Source organism: Arvicanthis niloticus, chromosome 27 (genome assembly GCF_011762505.2).
Source record: "Arvicanthis niloticus isolate mArvNil1 chromosome 27, mArvNil1.pat.X, whole genome shotgun sequence".
Classification (NCBI taxonomy): domain Eukaryota; kingdom Metazoa; phylum Chordata; class Mammalia; order Rodentia; family Muridae; genus Arvicanthis; species Arvicanthis niloticus.
This window is the reverse complement of record NC_133435.1, coordinates 10,515,169-10,535,905: the sequence shown is the minus strand read 5'-3', so window position 1 is coordinate 10,535,905 and position 20,737 is coordinate 10,515,169. Positions and strand designations below refer to the sequence as shown.

At 36.3% G+C, this 20,737-nt stretch overlaps 1 protein-coding gene across 4 annotated transcripts in view; it reads right to left on the bottom strand.

The window, feature by feature from the left end:
* Positions 1 to 20,737, bottom strand: part of Dync2h1 (dynein cytoplasmic 2 heavy chain 1) — a 190,913-nt gene that overhangs the window by 134,109 nt on the left and 36,067 nt on the right. For all 4 annotated transcript variants that reach the window (XM_076926141.1, XM_076926138.1, XM_076926139.1 and 1 more), the window contains exons 29-41: positions 19,703 to 19,815; positions 17,649 to 17,768; positions 16,524 to 16,674; positions 14,045 to 14,250; positions 12,925 to 13,107; positions 11,891 to 12,073; positions 11,162 to 11,385; positions 10,366 to 10,484; positions 7,863 to 8,062; positions 6,858 to 7,122; positions 5,211 to 5,418; positions 3,402 to 3,531; positions 1,129 to 1,284 (exon numbers count right to left, since the gene is read on the bottom strand). In XM_076926141.1, coding sequence (XP_076782256.1) covers positions 1,129 to 1,284; positions 3,402 to 3,531; positions 5,211 to 5,418; positions 6,858 to 7,122; positions 7,863 to 8,062; positions 10,366 to 10,484; positions 11,162 to 11,385; positions 11,891 to 12,073; positions 12,925 to 13,107; positions 14,045 to 14,250; positions 16,524 to 16,674; positions 17,649 to 17,768; positions 19,703 to 19,815 — 2,258 coding nt within the window. The remainder of the gene's footprint in view (positions 1 to 1,128; positions 1,285 to 3,401; positions 3,532 to 5,210; positions 5,419 to 6,857; positions 7,123 to 7,862; positions 8,063 to 10,365; positions 10,485 to 11,161; positions 11,386 to 11,890; positions 12,074 to 12,924; positions 13,108 to 14,044; positions 14,251 to 16,523; positions 16,675 to 17,648; positions 17,769 to 19,702; positions 19,816 to 20,737) is intronic.

Below are 20,737 nucleotides of genomic sequence, written 5' to 3'. Positions count from 1 at the left end.
AATAGTTTATATACACTTTACTTCTAAGCAAACTTTAAATTAAAATAGCATTTTACCTCAATATGATCTTAAGTACAATAAAATATATAAGAAAATACTAACTTAGTAGATATTTATAGATCAAGTTACAAAAATTATAAAATATATTCAAGTTTTAATAGTATTCTCTCAAAAATTGCAGACATTAAGAATGCCAAAGCCCTTCATTTCCAACGTTTCCCAGAACTGATTTGAGTTACACCGACAGCATTCCCTGAACGGTTCTGTTCTTCCACACTGGTTATTGTTTGTACGTGGGAATGTTTCAGAGCAGTATACAGGAAGGTGCTAAGCAGTAACAGTGAGAGGCAAGAGGACATGCAGCCGTGGAGAAGCAAACAGGTCAGAGAAAGCACAAACGACGGCCCTAAGAACTAACAAATGGGGCACTGTTTTGGTCTTAGGTAAGCACTCCTGGAAGGGCCTGAGAGAAGGTTAAGAGTACTGGCTTCTCTTCCAAAGGACCTCAGTTCAATTCTCAGCACCCACATGAAAGCTCACAGTCACCTATAGCTCTAGTTGCAGATAATACAACATTAAGATTCTGGCCTACACAGACCCAAGCACACATAGTAACATACACATACAACAAGAAAACACACATACACAGAAAAAGAAAAGCCCCTTATGATATAGAAATTGGCTTTCTGACCTACTGGTTCAAATACAATCCGACATTATTAAGGAAATAATTAGAAATACCCTATTATTTCTAAGTGCTAACACTATTCTATTCTAAAAAATAATTTAAAAACCATATTCTTATAAAATTAAAGCTAAATGAAATAATGGAATATATTCATATGGCTAAATAGGTCCAAGCCTCACTTATTTTTTAAGTTCCAAACCTTAGCTTATTATAAAATACCATAAAAATTTAAGAATATCAGAAGTTCTAAGTCTGATATACAGAAACACACAAATATGCATGCAGACCTATATTGATACAGATGCCCTGTTGAGTCTACCAAGTTGCATAAATTCATAACTTAAAATTGCATACCTTAGAGTTATATCACTATGTGCTGAGAGTTAAAGGTCAAAAAAAGCTGACAATTGGCTGAAAAGAGGCTGAAGAAAGTTCCTTACCTCCTTGGTAAACTCCAAACGCGATTTCATATTCAGATTTCCACCCAGTCCCCGTATAAGATTAATAATAAACTGGTCATGATATTTGCATCCATGGAGGTGGGACAAACCATTCATCACAGTCCCAACCAAACTTGTTTCTACCACATAGTCATTCTGTTGATTAAAATTCATGGAACCAAGGCAAGAAAGACAGATATTAGCCAGCAAATGCCAAACCATACAAACTGAAACAGATCACTGCCAAAAAAAACCTACATATCAACCCTTCTCGTTTATATACGAATTGTGGATGGTTTTTAGTTTACATATGTACTTTGGGAATACAAAAATAATTTTTATAAGTAATTATGCATTTTAACTATAAATGCTAGAATTCTCAAATAGATACATGATGAACTTCCTCATCCTGAAGAAGATACAAACATATTTTAAAAACTTCAGACCAGAACTTCAGTGGTTTGCATCTAAAATGCCCACCACAGTTTCATGTTTTGAGGCCTGTTTCCAGTATGTGACACTATCATGAAGGTACACACAGTCGAGAGCCACTTGTAAAAGTTGGTCACTAGAGGCAACCCCTATTCATGTTTACAGCCACCCCTGGATCTGGCCTGTTTCTCTACTTTCTTGCCAACAACATGAGGCACAGTGATGCAAACAATCCCAGCCACATGACACCACTGCCATGAGACCCATCAGCTCTGCTCTGCTTCCCTGTCATAATAGAGGAAAGGTTCTGAAACTATGAGCCCAAACCTCTTTCCTGCCTTCTGAGTGACACAAAGTAACCACTACGCTACAATGGACAAACCTGACCTATTTCCTCTTCATCATTCCTCCCTCTACTGTAGGATTTAATCAGCTTACCCTTCATAGAGAATCTCATAACAAAGTACACAATAGCTTGTGTCACACCCTCATTCCAACAATCACACACATATCAACATCAGGGAGGTTAGCAGACCCCAAGGACCAGCAATGCTAGAATGAGATGATAATCTGGCCCAAAGATGCCAGTCACAGAGCCTCTCACCAGGACTGTCTCACTCTCTTCTCTTAACAAGCTTGCTCTAGAATTCACCAGGGGGCATGACAGGCTTGCTCCCTGCCCTCAAAGAACTTCCATGTGAACACAAACATCCTAATATTGTTGGTGAGTGTTAGGGTGGAAGCAAGTAGGAGAAACACCTTTGTCAGTCTGGAGGAAGTCTTCCTTCTCTAAGGACTGGGAAAACTACTTAGTTTGCAATATTTTAAAACTTGTCTTAATTTTTCCAGGTTTCAAGCCGGGCAATGGTTAGCGAATGCCTTTGATCCCAGCACTTGGGAGGCAGAGATAGGCGGATTTCTGAGTTCAAGGCCAGCCTGGTCTACAGAGTGAGTTCCAGGACAGCCAGGGCTACACAGAGAAACCCTGTCTCGAAAAACCAAAAAAAAAAAAAAATAAAAAATTCCAGGTTTCAACCTCACAAAAGAAGAGAAGCAAACACAAAAGAATAAAAAACTACAGCAAATTTTCAATTTTTGTGTAATCAATATGAAAAAAACTGACCTCTAGATAAAGTTCAGACTAGTAGTCATTTGACATCAAAGGAATAGTTGCTATTTAATTTTTATATGTTTGCATTCTTCATAAAGTTAATAACATGAAAGAAAATCCACATCGTTTTTTTAAAATCATGTATGCATGGAAAGAGACTATAATCTTCTATTCATGCTAAACACCTACTCATGCCTCATGGTAAATTACTCCAAGAAAGTAGTATTCCTGCCAATGTTGGTGACGGTCATGATATGTCTCTGTGGCATTCTTCTGCCCAAGATACAGCCTTCTCTACGAAAATGTGTTCTTACTAGCTTAGACTTCACATATGTAGATGTCTATTTTTATTGCATAGGGAAATATTTAAAATATTAATGCAAGTAACTTACTGTACCTTTTGAATTGTAGTAATAGCTTAATAATGCATTTATTCTGATATACATGTAGGTAATGATTAACAGTAAGGTAAGACCAAATGGTTTTTCCACTGAGAAAAAGATATTCCAGTATTCAAGCTTTTCAAGTAAGTTAGGTAAGAATCTATAGACACAAAACTAAGACTGTATCTAATAATAATAAAAGTGATGTAAGTGGACAGGAAAGGGACAGCAATGACAAAGTCTTCTCTATGTCCAGGTTCCAGCAGAGCTCTACCACAAGGCAGCAAAAGCAGGGTTGCCCCGATTATACATCCTACTTCACTTATCATGAAATATGGTCAACTCACCTGCTTTAAAACCCACTGTAATGCTTTTGAAAAATAATCTCCAATCCAGTTTTCAAGATTACTTCTGTATTCAACAGGCTGATTCCTCAACCAAGATTTTATGAGAGAGTTAAGATCTGTCTCTTCATCACTACAGGAGATTAACACAAACATGCAAGCTACTTTCAGAAGAAACTTAACGCCAACTTAAGTCCTGTTCCTCTAGACCTTATTCCATCAAGTAATCAGCCATTAGCATAGAAAGTTGGCTTCAGTGACTTCCATGTGTGTGCTGTACAAATTAGCAGTAGTTAAGACCCTACTTAAAAGTTTTCACTGGGCCTCTCCACAAATACGTGCTTAGCAAACATCAGGAGAAATAAAGGAAATGCACAAGATCCAAGCTAGAATACACAGCAACATAAAAGTTAACAGATAGTTTCATTTTACATGAAATCATACATATTCATTGTGCCTCATACAATTAATACCTGTACCACCAACAATTTACCATCCTCTGTAGTAGATGTTACTATTTCTGAAAAATATTTACAGCACCTACTTATGAGGTATGTACCTTTTTATCCCTCATAACATCAATCTCATTTCTTTTGTAAAGTCTTTCTACTATGTTATCAATGTAAAATATATGATAAATATTGAATAAAAAATTAAGTTGTAAACTCACCTTTTACTATAATATTCTCACAAGATTATAACATTAAATACATGATAATACAATAAAACCAAAATAAAATTTTAGTGATTAACCCTAATACCAATTAAAGTTCATGATTAGTTTAATATAAATGCTTCTGATAATACTTTCAGTGAAACAAGCAGTTAAATAATTTCAAGACATACTCTAAACCCCAGTAGTAACAGCAGTGCATCAGCCACAACGTAAGACAGCCTTAACCTCTCCTGAAATACAGGTTTCATGAATGATCATAAACGTTTGTGCCAAACTATTACTCATTTGGGAAGATAAATCTGATCCAAATGTCCATTCTCTGGTATGTGAATGAGTATGTGAACCTTAAACTAGTTAGTACTCGCAACTGTGGATGTGACGTCGAAAACTAAATGGGACACAACACTGAGTATGTGAAATCTAAAACTAGTTAATACTCATTTTTGCTGCTTAAGCCTTTTCTCAGTTCACTGGAAAAGTAAAAATCACTCAGGAAAGAGGTTGTCAAGGTGTAAGATGCCAAATTTAGGCTATGGGACCTGATCCTGAATTAGTCTTAATGTCTTCTGAATTTAAACCTCTGTAACTAACGTACGCTACTGGGATTTAAGCACTGTGTACTAGTGCTTATTTAGTATGCTTACATCTCTGAATTCAATCAGCATATTTTAAATTTTTAAAGAAAATTAAGTAGTTGCTATTTCTCTTAAAGAAAATAATACTTAGAATTTTGAGGTATGACCAAATGCTAAAATAATTTACATATAATAAAATAAACTCTGAATCAATTAAAATTCAAAAAAGCGAATCATAGACACAATCAGTATGAATACATAACTCATATAATAAACTCGTTCCTTTTGTTTGTTGGTTGGTTGGTTGGTTGATTGGTTGGTTGGTCTTTTAAAGACAAGGTTTCTTTCTGTAGCCCTGGGTGTATTGGAACTCATTCTATACACCAGGATGGTCTTGACCTCAAAGAGTTCAAGTGGATACCAGTCTCTGCTACCCAAGTGCTGGAATAAACAATGTGCACCACTACCACCAGGCTATTCATTCTATTCTTAATTAAGTTAGTTATGAAATGATAAATAAAGAATATACTAATATATATACAGATATGATCTGTGGCTTACCTAAGAAATATCATTCCCATTCTAGATATTGTGGCTGGTGAAGCACAACTTAAATCATGAGTTTCAAATACAAAGTTAACATTTGGACCAAACTGAATCCTTTCTCCACTGGGCATAGTGAGCAGCCGATTATCATCCAGAACAGAATTCAGAGATTCTATCCATTCAGGGTCAATGTCACCATCACAAATTATCCATGAGCTGACATCTATTTCCAAGACACAAGAACAAGGACTTTAAAAAAATCACACACACACACACACACACACACACGCACGCACACACACACACACGCTTGGTGGGATGCACAAGCTGTTAAAAAATAAAGTAACTTTCATTACTAATTTTCATCTTAATATAAAGAGCAAGCAGAGTTGAGCAAGATGACATGCCATAGAAAACAGAGCTACACATATGCTAGACAAGCTGTGGGTAATCCTGCTCCTACTGACCAAAGGTAAGCTACAACCAACACAATATTACTATAGTTATCTCTAACCATGCAGATTGAACTCACAACATCCCTTAAAAGGTGGTATATAAGACGAATATTTCTGTTTCAATGAGATACCTAAAATAATCTCCTGGTCTATGTGTTTGGCATGTCACAAGAGTATGAGTATATGTTACATAACATCTCTTTTAGAAAATGTAGGAAACTAATTTTCATTAGAAATAAGAGACTTCGTGCTGCCACTGATTTTAGTATTGCAAGAGTGCCCTGAAATGGGAAGCGCAGTAACCAGGCTATACACATGCAACACTTGAAGTCTTTTCAAGAGCAAAGACATTTCACGTCCTTCTTCAATTCAAAGTCATTCAATTTGTACTAAAAAGCAACTCAAAGTGGGAAATGTCACCAACAACGTGGAAAGGGTAGTATGTGGCCTTTATTTAATGTAGTATTACAAGAAAAATGAAGAAACTCATTGAAAAGCCCTCTGATGGCACCAATTTCTGACGTCTCTTACTTGAAAAGCTACTCATTAAACTATGAGTTGGCCAAGTAGTCTAAGATGTTGGTCAAAAATTCTCTTTAAAATCAAGAGAGGTGTGGTGGCACAAGAGAGGTATGGTGGCACAGGCCTTTAATAGCAGCACTCTGGAGGCAGAGGGGGCAGATCTCAAGGAGCTCAAGGCCAGTCTAGTCTACACAGTAAGTTCTATGCCAAAGCTACACAGTGACATCCTGGCTCAAAAATAAAAAATGAAAACAAAAAACCAAAACAACACAAGTAAACTGAGAAAACTTCAAACAAGAAATAAACTATTTTACCATTTCAATTTTCAAAATAACTCAGAAGGAAATAGTCACACTGACAATGTAATGATGTTCAAATATATCAGTTATATTAAGAAGGCATATGTCAACAAATTAATCCAAGATTTTAAATGCTTTCCGTAAATTAGTGATGAATTATATTTCAATAGTTACATTGATTTTTTATTTTATTAAATTTGCTATTGAGTAATGAATAAAATGACAGCATAAAACTCTGTTTCAACAAAACAATAAAAATAGCAATATCTACTAAAATATCAAAAAAAATACTTATAAAGTATTTTAAGTCGTATGTATACATCAATGCAAATATTATAAACAGGTTATTTTACTCTCTAGGATGAATAAAGTAGATAGTGACCAACCTTGAGGCTCACGAACTACTTGGCGAGCACTATTTGTCAGAACTCCATCAGACCATTCTCTTGTATCCATGTCAATATGTCCTAATAGCTGATGTCTGGGCATAGCTTTAGGATTCATAGTGTATTGTTTTACTACTTTGCCAATTTTACAAAGTGCAGCCCTTAACATTCTCCAAAGGGTAGACTTGCCAGCACCACTTGGTCCAACAATAACAACACCCGTCCTCTGACGCAACTGTTCATATAATTCTAGAGCCTTTTTCATCTAGGAGAAAAGAAATACGTTCATGTGTGATTCACCAGTCTTGCCATTCTGCAAACACCTTTCTTCTGCAAATATAAATTTCTTCACTGCAAAATAAAACCTCAAATAGACCACTTGTTAAATAAATGAGAACACATTTACAAAGTGATCTTTAAGCTCAACATTTGTCTTTTAAAGAGGCTGCTTTACATAAAGTTGAAAACACAGATGCTTTATTATGTTTAATTATACATTCAAATACATGATTTTACTCAGTTACTAATTTATATTTTACTTCTCAATAAAAGCTAAAGGGAAATGTTGATTTTAAATAATCATCTGTGCCACATAAAGAAGCACTGTTAGAAAAATTCCTACTAATAAATTATCAAGGTGCAACTAAATTACATGTAATCAATAAGCAAGTCTATATAACCTATCTATCACACATAAGATGCTGGGGGGCAGACACCAAAATAAAATGTTGAGTAAAAGCATATATAGATGCTAACTTTTATGACGATTACTATCTGGTTAAGAGTTAATACTAATCAAGGACATAAGTGACATTAAACACGCATGAATGACAGAAGTGAGGACAGCACAGCAAGAGCCCTAGTCTGAACCTGAAGACGCAAGAATCATCCTAGAGTAATAGTAAAGTTGACAGATAAACAATGACTTAAAAGATGATTAATAATGACTGCAAGGATCGGCTAGGGAAAGGCATTAATCTACTCCAAAATATCCCTGACAGTTACCTGATTGGGTATGACTTCATAATTGGCCTCCTCAAAGACTTGCTTTAATGCAGAACTTAGTTCATCGTATTCTACTTCTTTAAAGTCAATGCCAGGAAAGACATCTTTAATCAGTGCATCAAACCGTGTGCAATCAGCAAACGTGAATTTTGACATTGTATTAAGTCTCAATGCTTGCACCACAATGTGATTTTCATTAACTACAAAAAACAGTTTCATTTTAAAATTACTTTTATCAAGTGAGTAACAAAACATTTTAAGTAAGCTATAGCCTTGCTATTCACTACTAACGATTAAGCAGCATGCTAGACACACTTATAAACAGTAAGTCATAACTTCTACACTTCCTTTTGTATGTTTTGATTGCCGAGAAATGAACTCTTTCCATGAAATTTGAATCCCAGTGTACCTAGTTTCTTTCACGCTAGAAATCATCATTTCTATTTGTACAATACTTTCACCTTTTATGTCGTATAATCCTCTAACAATGTGTACTTTACAAATAATTTCTATTATTACTTCAGTTTTACATACATATTAAGTCTCTAAGACATGATACAGCAGTAAATGTTACAATTAGGAATCAAGTAAACCTACTCTAGATTCAAATATTTCCAAATTCCATTGTTATTAAAAAGAATTTCCTTCCTAAAATAACACTCTAAGCAGTTCTCAGATATGAGTTGCGACCCTTTTGAGGGTTAAACAACCCATAGGGATCACCAAAGACCATCAGAAAACACACATGTTTACATTACTTTTCATAACAATAGCAAAATCACAGCTATGAAGTAGCAGCCAAAATAATGTTATGGTCGGGGGGTCACCACAGCATAAGAAAGGGAACTATATAGATACAGCATTAAGAAGGTTGAGAACCACTGCTTTAAATGGTAATCTTCGATTCACTGTGATCTAAAAAGCTCCAAAACCCATTCTTAGACTAAGTGCAATTGCTCATACCACTATCAGATTCTTATTAAGTGGATTCCAGGCCAAGCAATAGAAATACACAAGGCAAAGACATTATATTTGTTTTATTTTCTGGCATTTCCCCCAAATTGCTGAATTATAAGTAGATATAAAGAAGTATGATAGCTCCCAAGTTGATTTCAAGTACTAAATTCATAGCCGTCTTTATTTACTAAACAAGAAGAATTCTGAATATTTCTTCAAAACCATCAAAAATAGAAAAGTTACTTAAGCCTTCCTCAAAACAGCTATCCACCTTTCCACATGCCAACCCAGGAGCCGGGCATGAGAAACGTTCTCTTGAAGACGTGAACCTTTAGCATTAAAGCCCAGGCAAGGAATTTCATGTCACCCTTTTCCTGTGTTTGTATCTTCAGTCTTTCTTCTGACTGAAGTTTTCCTTCTAGTACTTTCTGTAGAGATGGACCAGAACAGAAATTGCTTCACTTTTTCTTGTGAGTCTTTCTTACTTCTCCTTAAGATTGTGATTAATAGTGTTGTCACTTAATTTTTAACAGCAACTTAAAGAAGATGAAAACTCAGCATTTCTGAATGAACACAGAGGTCATTTCTTCTATAAGATGGGAAAAAAGCATTTGCTTTCTATGAGCCAAGTATGGTCTGAGTTCATGCTGATGTTAATAGTTCAAGTTATGCACAAATAAGGAAAGGGAAAATCTTAGTAAAATCAGCAAGAATATAAGCAGCTATTGCCCAGGCTGAGAGGCAGAGCTTAGTCTTGGCACCTCAATTTGAAGGTGAGATAGACTCAGTGACATGTTTATAGACAAAACCTAGGTAAGGATCAGGGAAAATCAGTTTTTCAGTAAGAAATACTAGCCAGCACCAGCTACACCAAGGAAAGAAAGTAATATCCCAGGTGATGTCATACAATACACCTAGCAGGAGAACATGATAAACAGATCATCCACTTCTGCATCCTCTCCACTAAGAACCTAATCTAATCACAGTATACTGCCTCTGTCTAATGGAAGGAAAAACATGTGATGATGTGTCTCCAACATCTCTGTTAACAAAGTCTCATGCACCATTGAACTACTATAATCAGAAATGTTAGGGTAGATTCCTACAGTGTGTGGATGCAGGACTCATGTTTCCCAGGTTGGACTAGAAGCTAGTCTTCCTGTTTCAGCCTCCTCAATTCTGGACTAAAGGCATATGTCACAGCCTGTGATTTTAATGAACATGAATTTTAAAAGCAAGTGGATTTGACTATTCTTTTATGCATCACTACTACTTCATATGCAATGTACCCTTGATTTTTCCTGTCGGGTTAAAAGTAGAAAAAAATCAGAATAATATATAAACTTTCATTAAAAAGAAAACACAGCAAAATTACTCAATTAACTGATATAAGTACACCACACTAAGATGTTAAAAATAGACTAACATGGTTTATAGAAATTGTCTACATTGTATCTACAACCTTTCAGTAATACAAACTATTACTGAATTAAAATTAAAGCATATTCCTAAAACTAGGTATTTTAATTAGAATAATCAACCATACCATCATCTTGTTTTGTGCTAGTTTTCTTCAACTGTCTCAGAAGATTCCCACTTCCTCTCAGAACTGTCTTCAATGCTCTCAATCCCCAATCATAATGCTGTTGAGGTGTCAAAAGTTCCCTGAAGTAACAATAAAGAAAAGGTTAATTTTCCAAGAAATTATTTTAGCATCACATGCAAAGAAATACAGATTGAGACATAGAAATTAATGCTAAAATTTCATTAATTTACACAAGAAAACCAATTACACAAATAATCACTCAAGATAGCAACTGAAAAAATATCACAATAAACAAAATAAAATCATGAACAGATCATTATCTTAATGAAGCCATTAAATGACAAGTAGCTATTACTGTTATTCATAAACTCCTTGATAACCCAGTTGACTCTCCCGCTTTAACACCAACCCAGTTCTCTATTATCTAGTAAATAAGAATAATCAGAATTGTAGGTGGTCTAGGATGCTAAAAATCAATCTCTACTACTAGAACTAAAACATGAAACCATCCCTCTAAAGAACTGTAGCTTCTGAGTGGTCAGCTGGGAAACTTGTGAAATAACCATATAGTTACAACAGTCCAATATAAACATTGTGAAGAAAAATATTATCAAGTTAATGACAATTAAGAAAAAAAATAGTTTAATACAGATGTTTTTATTATTATTTGAAATAAAATATGTCATATTCATACTATAATAAAAAGACCAACAAGCTCATTTCATAAACTAGAAAAATATGGAAAAAATGAACACATACTAGAAACACAAATGTGAACATTAATGGAAGAACCCACCTAGATAGGTTGAAAATAGCGACCAACTTTCTGCCTAATTCTTTAGCATCTTTGAAGCCCTCTGAATACAGAATCACTTCTGCTATGAGATCATTGTCTGGACGTGACATGGCCACTGGTCTGAAAAGCTGTTTAAGGTTATCTGGAAGCTTTTGTCTTCCTCCATAACCTTTCCCAGCAGGATTCATGGTGATAAAAATTCCAGAATTGGCATTTATTTCTACCTGAAATATTTAGAATATAGGCATCAAAGACTTTAAAATGAGAAATTCTATTGTAATGCAATTTCTACACATAATTCCAAAGGTAGTCTCTGTTAAGTACATCCTTATGTAATACATAATGTACAGCTCAGTAACCCCCTGCATTATAATGAATTTTTCTTAACAAGTTTTCAAGTTTAAGAATAAATAGATAACTCACTTTGTGTCAAATAGTGATTAAAACTATAACCTCTGAAAAGCAGACAGACAATTCACATCAAGGACTCCTACACTTTTTGCTGTTAAGTCTTGGTTTATTCATCCAAAAAGCAGAACAGTAGCATTTGCTGGACTGAACTAAGTATTCAACCAGACAGTAAAGCTCTATATGCACCATGACAGTTCAGACACCTGAAAGCCATTTCACAGATAAAGCAGCAAGTCACATAGGTCAGATTAGAGGCAGCAGTCACCAGAAACTAGTACCTGAGTTGGAGTGAAGCCAGTCACACAAGGTGTCCCCTACCTCTTTGCCAAGCAGCTCACATACTGTTCTGTGGTTCTTCAAAGCATCCTGAATGGTCTGGATCTGCATGGAAACAGCTGACAGAACAGCTTCTTCCAGTCGATTGAACTCATCAAAGCAGCCCCAGGCCCCACACTTCACCAAACCAACAAATATCCGCCCCATCGATTTCACATCAATGCCCTGAAAAAATAAAAAATAAAAACAATTTTAATTTAAAAAAAACGAAATTCTCTAGTGCTAGACATGATTTGTTATTTTGTGCAGATAAACAGATAATCATTCACCTACAAGCATTGCCTTTGTTTTGCTTTGGTTTTGTTTTTAAAATGAAAATTTAGGCAAAAATAGTGGTAAATGCCTGTAATCCTAGCCCTAGGAGCCTGGAACAACACAATGGGGAATGCCAGTCCCACCTGGGCCACAAAGAGAGATCCTGTGTCAACAAAGGCTGAGAATGAGGGTGGGTGAAGTAAAGAAGTTACATCTTCAGAATTCAAGGCAGTTTCAAGGAACTTTCTCAAAACAACACAGAACTAAATACGGAGAGACTTCATTTCAGGTATTTTTTGGTCAATAAAAAGCCTACACTAAATGTTAAAAGCACTAAGATATATTTAAGGGTTTTTTTCCTTTCTAATTCAGTATTATCCTTGCTAAAAATGATTTTCTCCAGTGTAACAGAAATATTCGTTACACATTTTAAAGTTTCTTCACAATAATTCTCCTTATTAAGTTTGAAAAGTGTACAGTGTACAAACTCTCTACAGCTCCTCAATTCAAACAGAACTTTCATTTAATTGATTTATAACTAGAATGATCTGAAACTGAACACAGTGGTTATGCTTACACCACTGGTGACTTGAGATACCATGGAGAGGACTACACAGGCCCAGGAGTGTGTGGTCTTCATAGACAACAGAGCAAGGCATCCCCACTAGTCAGTCAGTCAGTGATTTGAAAACAAAACCTTCATATGTATGTACAAGAAAATAACCCAGACATCTAACATAGTATGTTTTCATTTTTATTACCTCATCACAGTTAAAAACTAAAACTTGTCTCCCAAGAAGTCCACCTAGCGCCTTTACTGACTCAGTTTTTCCAGTGCCAGCAGGTCCATAGGGATTCCCTCCGAGCCCCATCTTCATGGCTTGAGTTAGAGTTAGGTAGCACTTGTCTGTCAGTGGCGTATAAACCAGCTTAGCCGCGTTACCCTACATAAAGGAAGCATGGTGTTAGCTCACACATGTTCTACTCCCTCCAAGTCAAAAGCCTCATGTACAGCACACAGGTTTAAAGTTTCCATAGTGAAGTGACTCTGAAAGTATTTCTCAGTCATACATTTCATTAAGCCCTAAAGGCTTAACCAGGGTCAAGTTTCAAGTCTCTTTCATTCTTAATGAAGGCACAAAGATAATGCTAAGACAAACAGATGCAAATATGTATTACATAGGAAATATGCCACTTTATAATTGTTAATTCCCATAATTTATTTCCTAATGCCTCAAAGTAAAATAATCTTTAAAATTCTTATTAAAATGATTAATTTAGAAAACCATTGTCAAGTTTTCTATGCCATATACAGGAACATACTCCAGGTGCTTCAGCCATTTGTGGAATATATTGTTGTATCCTTTAGTAAGATCAATTAGCTGTAACTCTAACATGATTATTCTAATGATTGATTCATTATAATAAAAAAGGCAAGAAGGATACAACCGGGTATTTTTATAAATTATATGAATTAGATCTTTTATCTGAAAATCCTTTTCCTTTCGAGCTGAAGCAATCAGCAAACACATTCTAGCACATTTACAATCGCAGTGCCTGGGAAAGATGCACGAGCTCTGCCACTCCACTGGAGCTGCCTACACACAACCCTCTCGAATTAAAGATAATATGAAATTAAGCATGAATGTTTCTCATGGGAAAGATACATTCTAGAGAATTGGGTGATGCCAACATTTTTGTAAGTAGAATAATGGGGTTTTTTTTCCCCTTTATAGAGCCTTCCAAATTCTGAAACGAAAAACAAAAGACAAAAGACAAAAAAGAAAAAAAACCTAAAACATAAGTAATTGTTTTCCAATAGCAACTTCTTTTAAATAGTTTCTACCCAGAAAAATCAAATGCTTCTACCAAAAGTCCTACCTGATACTCGTATGTATACTGCAGTTCGGAGTCCACCATTTGAACATAGCATGTATTGTCACTCTTCATGTAGAACCTAACTTGTTTCTTCCAAGCCCAGTCTTCAGTTGTATGAACTTGAGCTTGGTTTAATTGCTTCACAATATCAATATTATGAATAATATCAAGAATTAGTGCTTTCAGCTTAAGCTCCAGAATTCCTGATTCTACACAAAAGAAAAAAAAAAAAAAAAAACAAGACACAATGTTAATATGTGAGTCACACCATGTGCACACATGTGCTATGTGAAAGACTCTAAATGGCAACTTCAAGATATACTACAATACTTGGATAAAGCAAGTAATGCAAAACAGAAAGTCAACAAGAAATAAGAAAAGCTGCAAAAGGAATCAAATTCAGCATCAAAGAGACTTCATCCAGCAACAGACAGGAGCAGATGTAGAGACCCACAAACAATAGGCAGAGATTGCAGGACCCAGAGGGGTTGAGGACACCAATGAAAACATGGCCCACAGAATCAACTCAGCAGAGATCATAGAAGCTCACAGAGACTGAACTGACAAACAGGGAGTGTGTATGGGTCTGAGATAGGCTTCTGTATGTTATAACTGTGTAGCTTGGTGCTTTTGTGGGTCTCCTAACAGTGGCAATGGGGGTGTCTCTGACTCTTTAGCCTGCTGTTGGAACCTTTTCTTCCTCCTGGGTTGACTCCTCAAGCCTTGATCTTGTTCAGTTGATATCCCTGAGAGATCTACTTTTTTCTGAAGGAAAACAAGGGAGGACCTGCGGAAAAGAAGAGGTTTTGTGGGCAAGGCAGGCTGGGAAGAGTGGATTGAGGGGAAACCACAATTGGGATATAATATATGAGAGATGAATAAAAAAATTAAATAAATTAATAAATAAATAAGAAATGTCTAGGATACAGTTTATAATTATTTAACACTCAAAGAACCAAAACTATCTGCTTCAGTATGACTTCCAGTGCCCCAGTATTACAATAGCTAGCCTTCACATATACCTACTTGTTTTTCTTTAAACAAAAAGATGATTCTACGCAAAAGAAGAGACAGTCACCAATACCAAAGAAGAAAAAGAACTAGGAAAGACTCTTTAAGTACAATTCAAACAGTGTTCCCTGAAGCTGAGAGTGAGAACACTATACTTGAAGATCTGGTGCTTATCAGGTTAGCCTGCTTCTGTGAGGCCTTGCCTCAGACAGCAGCCTACACAACCAGAAGGTAACAGGTACTACTGAAATGAATGGAATAATGTCAGCAAAGAGGTAAAGAAAAGACATGAACAAAATACAAATTTTATAGCTGGCAACTGCAAACCAGTTGCCAAATTGCTAGCTTCAGTTAAAATATATATATATAATATATATATATATTACTTTCATTAAATAGTTGTGAATTTAATGTTTGATTCTAATCACCACCTTCACCGCTCCTCCAACTCCTTGCAGATTCATCCCCCTTTCCAACCCTATCTCCCAAATCATGACCCTTATAAAAATGACAATTTTTTGCTTTAACATATATATTGCTTTAACATATATAATATATAACATATATTTTGCTTTAACATATATAATATATATTATATATGCAAGACATTGTTTATGGACAAACAACAACTGTCCATCACTTATCAGAGAACAAAGCAAAAACAAAGTGGAATAATGATATTTCCAAGTGTTGGAAAAAATAGAGACACCTTCAAAAACACCTACACTAACGACTGACAACCCTACAATAACACAGACACTTAAAAGTTATCAAGATGAAAACCAAAGGTACCAGACAGAAGCCTGATATCAGGACCAAGGGAAGTGGCACAGAAAGGGTATGCATTGAGGTACATGGAGTCAGTCAGCCTTTTCCACTCAACTCTTTAAAAGCCAAAATTATACTCTCATGGAGTATCAGAGTATATAACTATAACATGAACAAAGGATAAAGAAACTTATGTGGGTAAGGTTTTGACATTCCACTTCAAGTCGTATATACTAATTCTGAGAATAAGATAGAAAGTTAAATGTAAGCCAGGCATGATGGTACACCTTTAATCCCAGCACTTGGGAGGCAGAGGCCACCCTGGTCTACAGAACAAGATCTAGGGAAAAAATCCTATCTCATAACAAAAACCAAACAAACAAAAAAGAACAACAACAAAAAGGAAGTAATGAAGGAAGGAAAGGAGGGATGGAGGGAGGGAAGGAAGGAGGGAAGAAAGAAAGAGAGAGAAAGAGAAAGAAAGAAAGAAAGAAAGAAAGAAAGAGAGAGAGAGAGAGAGAGAGAGAGAGAGAGAAGGAGGGAGGGAGGAAAGGAGGGAGGGAGGGAAGGAGGGAGGGAGGGAGGGAGGGAGGGAGGCAGGCAGGCAGGCAGGCAGACTCACATAGATTATTTCACTGAGTCATCAAAGCTGTGTGCAGCATGGGTGGGTGGGTTAACACCAGACTGCTCATAGCCTCCATACCTGAGTTCCCTGGGTCCTCGGAGCTTGTGTCAACACTAGTGTAGCGCTCTAACTTAGCCACCAGCTGTGCTTCAATCTGGTGGAGACTGTGGTCTTTGATGGCATTTTCTACATCTTCAGTAAACTTGATCTGCTCTGCCAAACACAGTATCTGTTAAGGAATAAGAAAAATTATAATTCATAAGGATAAAGTCCTGACAACGCTTCTTTGGCATACAAATACATACCTATATCACTAAACAAAAAACAAGATGATTAAAAAATCAAGAGCATGAACTGGCTATAGATATAGATATAGATATAGATATAGATATAGATATAGATATAGATATAGATATAGATATGCTAAAATTTACCAACGAGAAGGCTTTCCATGTGAAATGGTATCTGGTGTCACCGGATGTTTTGGATAAGCTCAAGAAGCTCACATTTAAAGTCATTTTGTATTCATGCTTCAGTATGATTTCCAGTGCCCCAGTATTACAATAGCCAGCCTCACATATACCTACTTGTTTTTCTTTAAACTATTCTAAAAACCTTTAAACTTAAACCTAGTTTTTAAACTCAGTACCAGTTCCAGAATTATGAACAATAAAAGACAAAGACTAAAAGATCTTAGGAAAGAATGGCCTGACATGTACACATCATGGTTTCCCTGCATCACTGTTTCCACCTTCTCAGGGAAAAACAACTGAGCACTGTTGAGATCCAGGGCCTGGAAATAGACCCTCTGCTACAATTCCATCAGTTGATGCAAGACAATATGTGCGTGCCCATACATGTATGTGCCTCACAGCCCACATTTCGAGTTCAGAAGATAATTTCCACATCTTCTGATTCCACTCCTCTTGCACTGTGGGCTCCAGGAATCAAACCCAAGCCATCACCTGAGGTAGGATGTTAGCTTCTGTCAACTCCACCTCATTTTTTGTCTTCCCTGGGGACATGATAAGGCCTACAAATAACATGACTGCTGTACACTTCACCCTCCCCTCATGGGGCAGGGAAGACGGCCCAGGTTTTTAAAGGAATAAATACTGTTGCCAATTACTGGACAAAGAACAGAGATGCCAGTTATCTGAGCCAGCTGACCCACCCCGACCATATCCCAGACACATCCCTCACCTGGGAAGGGAACAGAGATGGGTCGATTGCACCTTGTGAACTTCGCCCAGCAGTAACACATTCTGTCAACAACTGTTTAAGAGTTTGCTTCATTTCCAAAGCCAGATCATTCAACCATGCCTGAAAGTGAATGGAGAAAACATTATGCAGGAGTCACGCAATAAACCCTCAGTCTATGCCTGACCAGTCTTTTAATGCAGAAAGGACACATGAACCCCTCAATGCACTGAGTGCTGTATCAGTCGTTATTAGGTAAAAATTTGAGAAAAACAGTTTTGTTTTTGTTTTGTTTCTTTTCACTTCTTGAGACAATGTTGAGTGTGAACACCCACAACTTGGAGCCAGGTCTGATGATCCCTGACCGGTACGACATAAAAATCTATATGAGCATTTCATTATTATCCAACTGAACTGGTAAACTAGTAAAGTCATGGGTTAGCTGAGTCTCCTGGTCAAATAGTCATTGGAATATGTAACCACAGAAGGGGCTGCCTCACAGGATGAAAATACTTCAGGAGGGATCAGGATGTCCTATAAGTTGATCTTGTTTCGATGTCTCAATAACACATTTATCTAAATACTTGCTTATAGGTAACATAAAAAAATTAAGTTAAAATGTATCGGGACTATAGCTCTGTGAGGGAAGAGTGCCTAGCATGTAGGAGGCCCTAGGATTGATTTTCAGCACTGCCAGCACCATCCCCCACACATACAGTTACATAATGAGAGTAGAAAAAAAATAACAGCAACTATCAGTCACTACTTAATAGTTTGTCATATATAAAAATATATGTACAAACACTACAATCATAGGTAAACTTAAGAAGTAATAAAGTCTTCAAAGAGAGAATCTCTCAGTGTAGTGTTGGAGGATGTTTTTGGCTCTGTGTCTTCAAATGCTGATTTTTATACCCAGACCCAAAGTCTAGCTGCAGTCCAGACTTTGGTATGACTCAGTATTTTGTAAAATATTATACTCCATCACCTTCTGATTGGTTAAAATAAAGGACTGAGCAGCCTATGGCCAGGCAGGAAAGGAAATGGTGGGACTCAAGAGGGTCTTAGGTAGGACCCAGAGAGTCTCCATCCAGACATGAATGGAGGAGATGCCAGGCAGAGACTAAGATGGAAGGTAACAGGCCACTAAGATAGCAGGAAGTAGGCCAGGCCAACATTGTCGAGGTAGAATAGCTCAGTATCTGCACAGCTATAGTGCCAGAAGATAGACACGTGTGTGTGTGTGTCTGTGTGTGTGTGTGTGTGTGTGTGTGTGTGTGTGTGTGTGTGTATGTGTATATATGTCATTATATGTCATTATTCAGAAGCAAGAACTGGACTAGGAAAGCTCCTCCCTACTTTTACTCCCAGAACACTTTGCTACCATAACTGATCTAGTTCAGATCCTAGAACCTAAGCTCCTCCTCCCACTGTGCCAACAAAACTATGAGAAAAGAAAAACACAAAACTCATAAGCAAAGATGGCAGTTCCTTAGCAAACATCAGTGCTTTCGATCACTTGATTTACTTGAAATACAATAGAATGGTGAGGCCTAACCAGGAATCAGTTCTCAGACTGAAGACTACAAATCAAAGAGATACAAACTATTGTTGCTGTCAACTTATGATCTCTTAAAACTAATATTTAAAAAAGACAAAAAACAAAACAAAACAAAACAAAAAGCAACTAAGACTTATTAGTTTCACAAACTTCCTAGTGCATTTAAGGCAAAGAATTCCATTTAATTTTCAAAAGAATATCTTTACAATAAGAGTTAAGAGTCCCATTTCCCTCTAAGAAAATAGACTCTCAGTCATGGAACTGATACAATATGTAGCTTAGACTAATATTCAAGTCTTTTTCAGTCTGTAACTAAAGTTCCTTACAGAATTAACTGCTGTATTTAAAAAACCAAAAATCCGTACTTTTTACTATCACAACTTTTAGGTGCTAACAAGACCAAACATTTTTGAAGGTAAGGTATGAGTTTCCAAAAAGACCTAAATAAACCAATTCTACCTTACAAATTGACTAATTAATTGATATAACTGCTTACCTCTACATTATTTGATAGGAGAACTTTACTTTTAAAAGGTACAACTTCTCCTTCTAGTGACTTCATTGCAGTTATATGTTTTGATTCCTCATCAAAGCACACACTGTTAATGCCTACAATACAAAAGCAACACTTGCGCTGAGGGTGCAGTTTGGTATTCAGCCTTCTACCATCAATCACAAGGCTCTGGATCACATCCCAAGCACTGCACACACACTAACCTAACTGAAAACAGCAATATAAACCCAAAAGGAGAGAGGATCAGGAAGAATACGCTACATGTACACACATTATATACAAATAAATACAACAGGATTATAATGTACATGATATAACATATATATAGTAGCAACCTTTGTACTTAAATGTCTTAATAAAGGAAAAATACTGTCACTGGATAATAAAATATTTTATTAACATCTAACCATAATGCCATGCCCTGATTATTTACTATTTATACAGATGCCTGGCTTGAATGTATGTTTACTCACCCAATTTTATCTTTTCCAGGAAGAATTTTTTAGGCAGTCTAGTCAACTAAGACATGGCAATCCATCAGGACTCTTTAACTCTCAGATATTCTAGGCAGCGAACTAGAAAGTCACAATCTCTTAATAACTCTTGGAAGTGTCACATAAAGCCTAAATAAGCACTTACCTTAACTAAAACTTATCCATTGAAAAAATATATACAGAAAAACATATAAACAGTTTATCTTAACCCAAAACTGAAATAATACAAAAGCCCAAACAGTAAATAATACATTCATTAGCAGGGAATAGCTTCAGTAATGTGAGTCAATAGTAGAAATAACTCCACAGGTCCTGAGGGAGCAAACTAGACATGATTCCAAAGCCACCTACAAAGCAGATAAGCACAGCACTGTGACAGTGCATAGATAGCCTGTGGCATCGGCCCAACTGGACCGTGTGTAACAGCTCTAGGTATGGTAAAGCCATCACTCTATGCCACAAATGCCACTACAAATGAGCACCCAAGATGCACATCACCAACAGGTGTGCAGGACCTGATCCT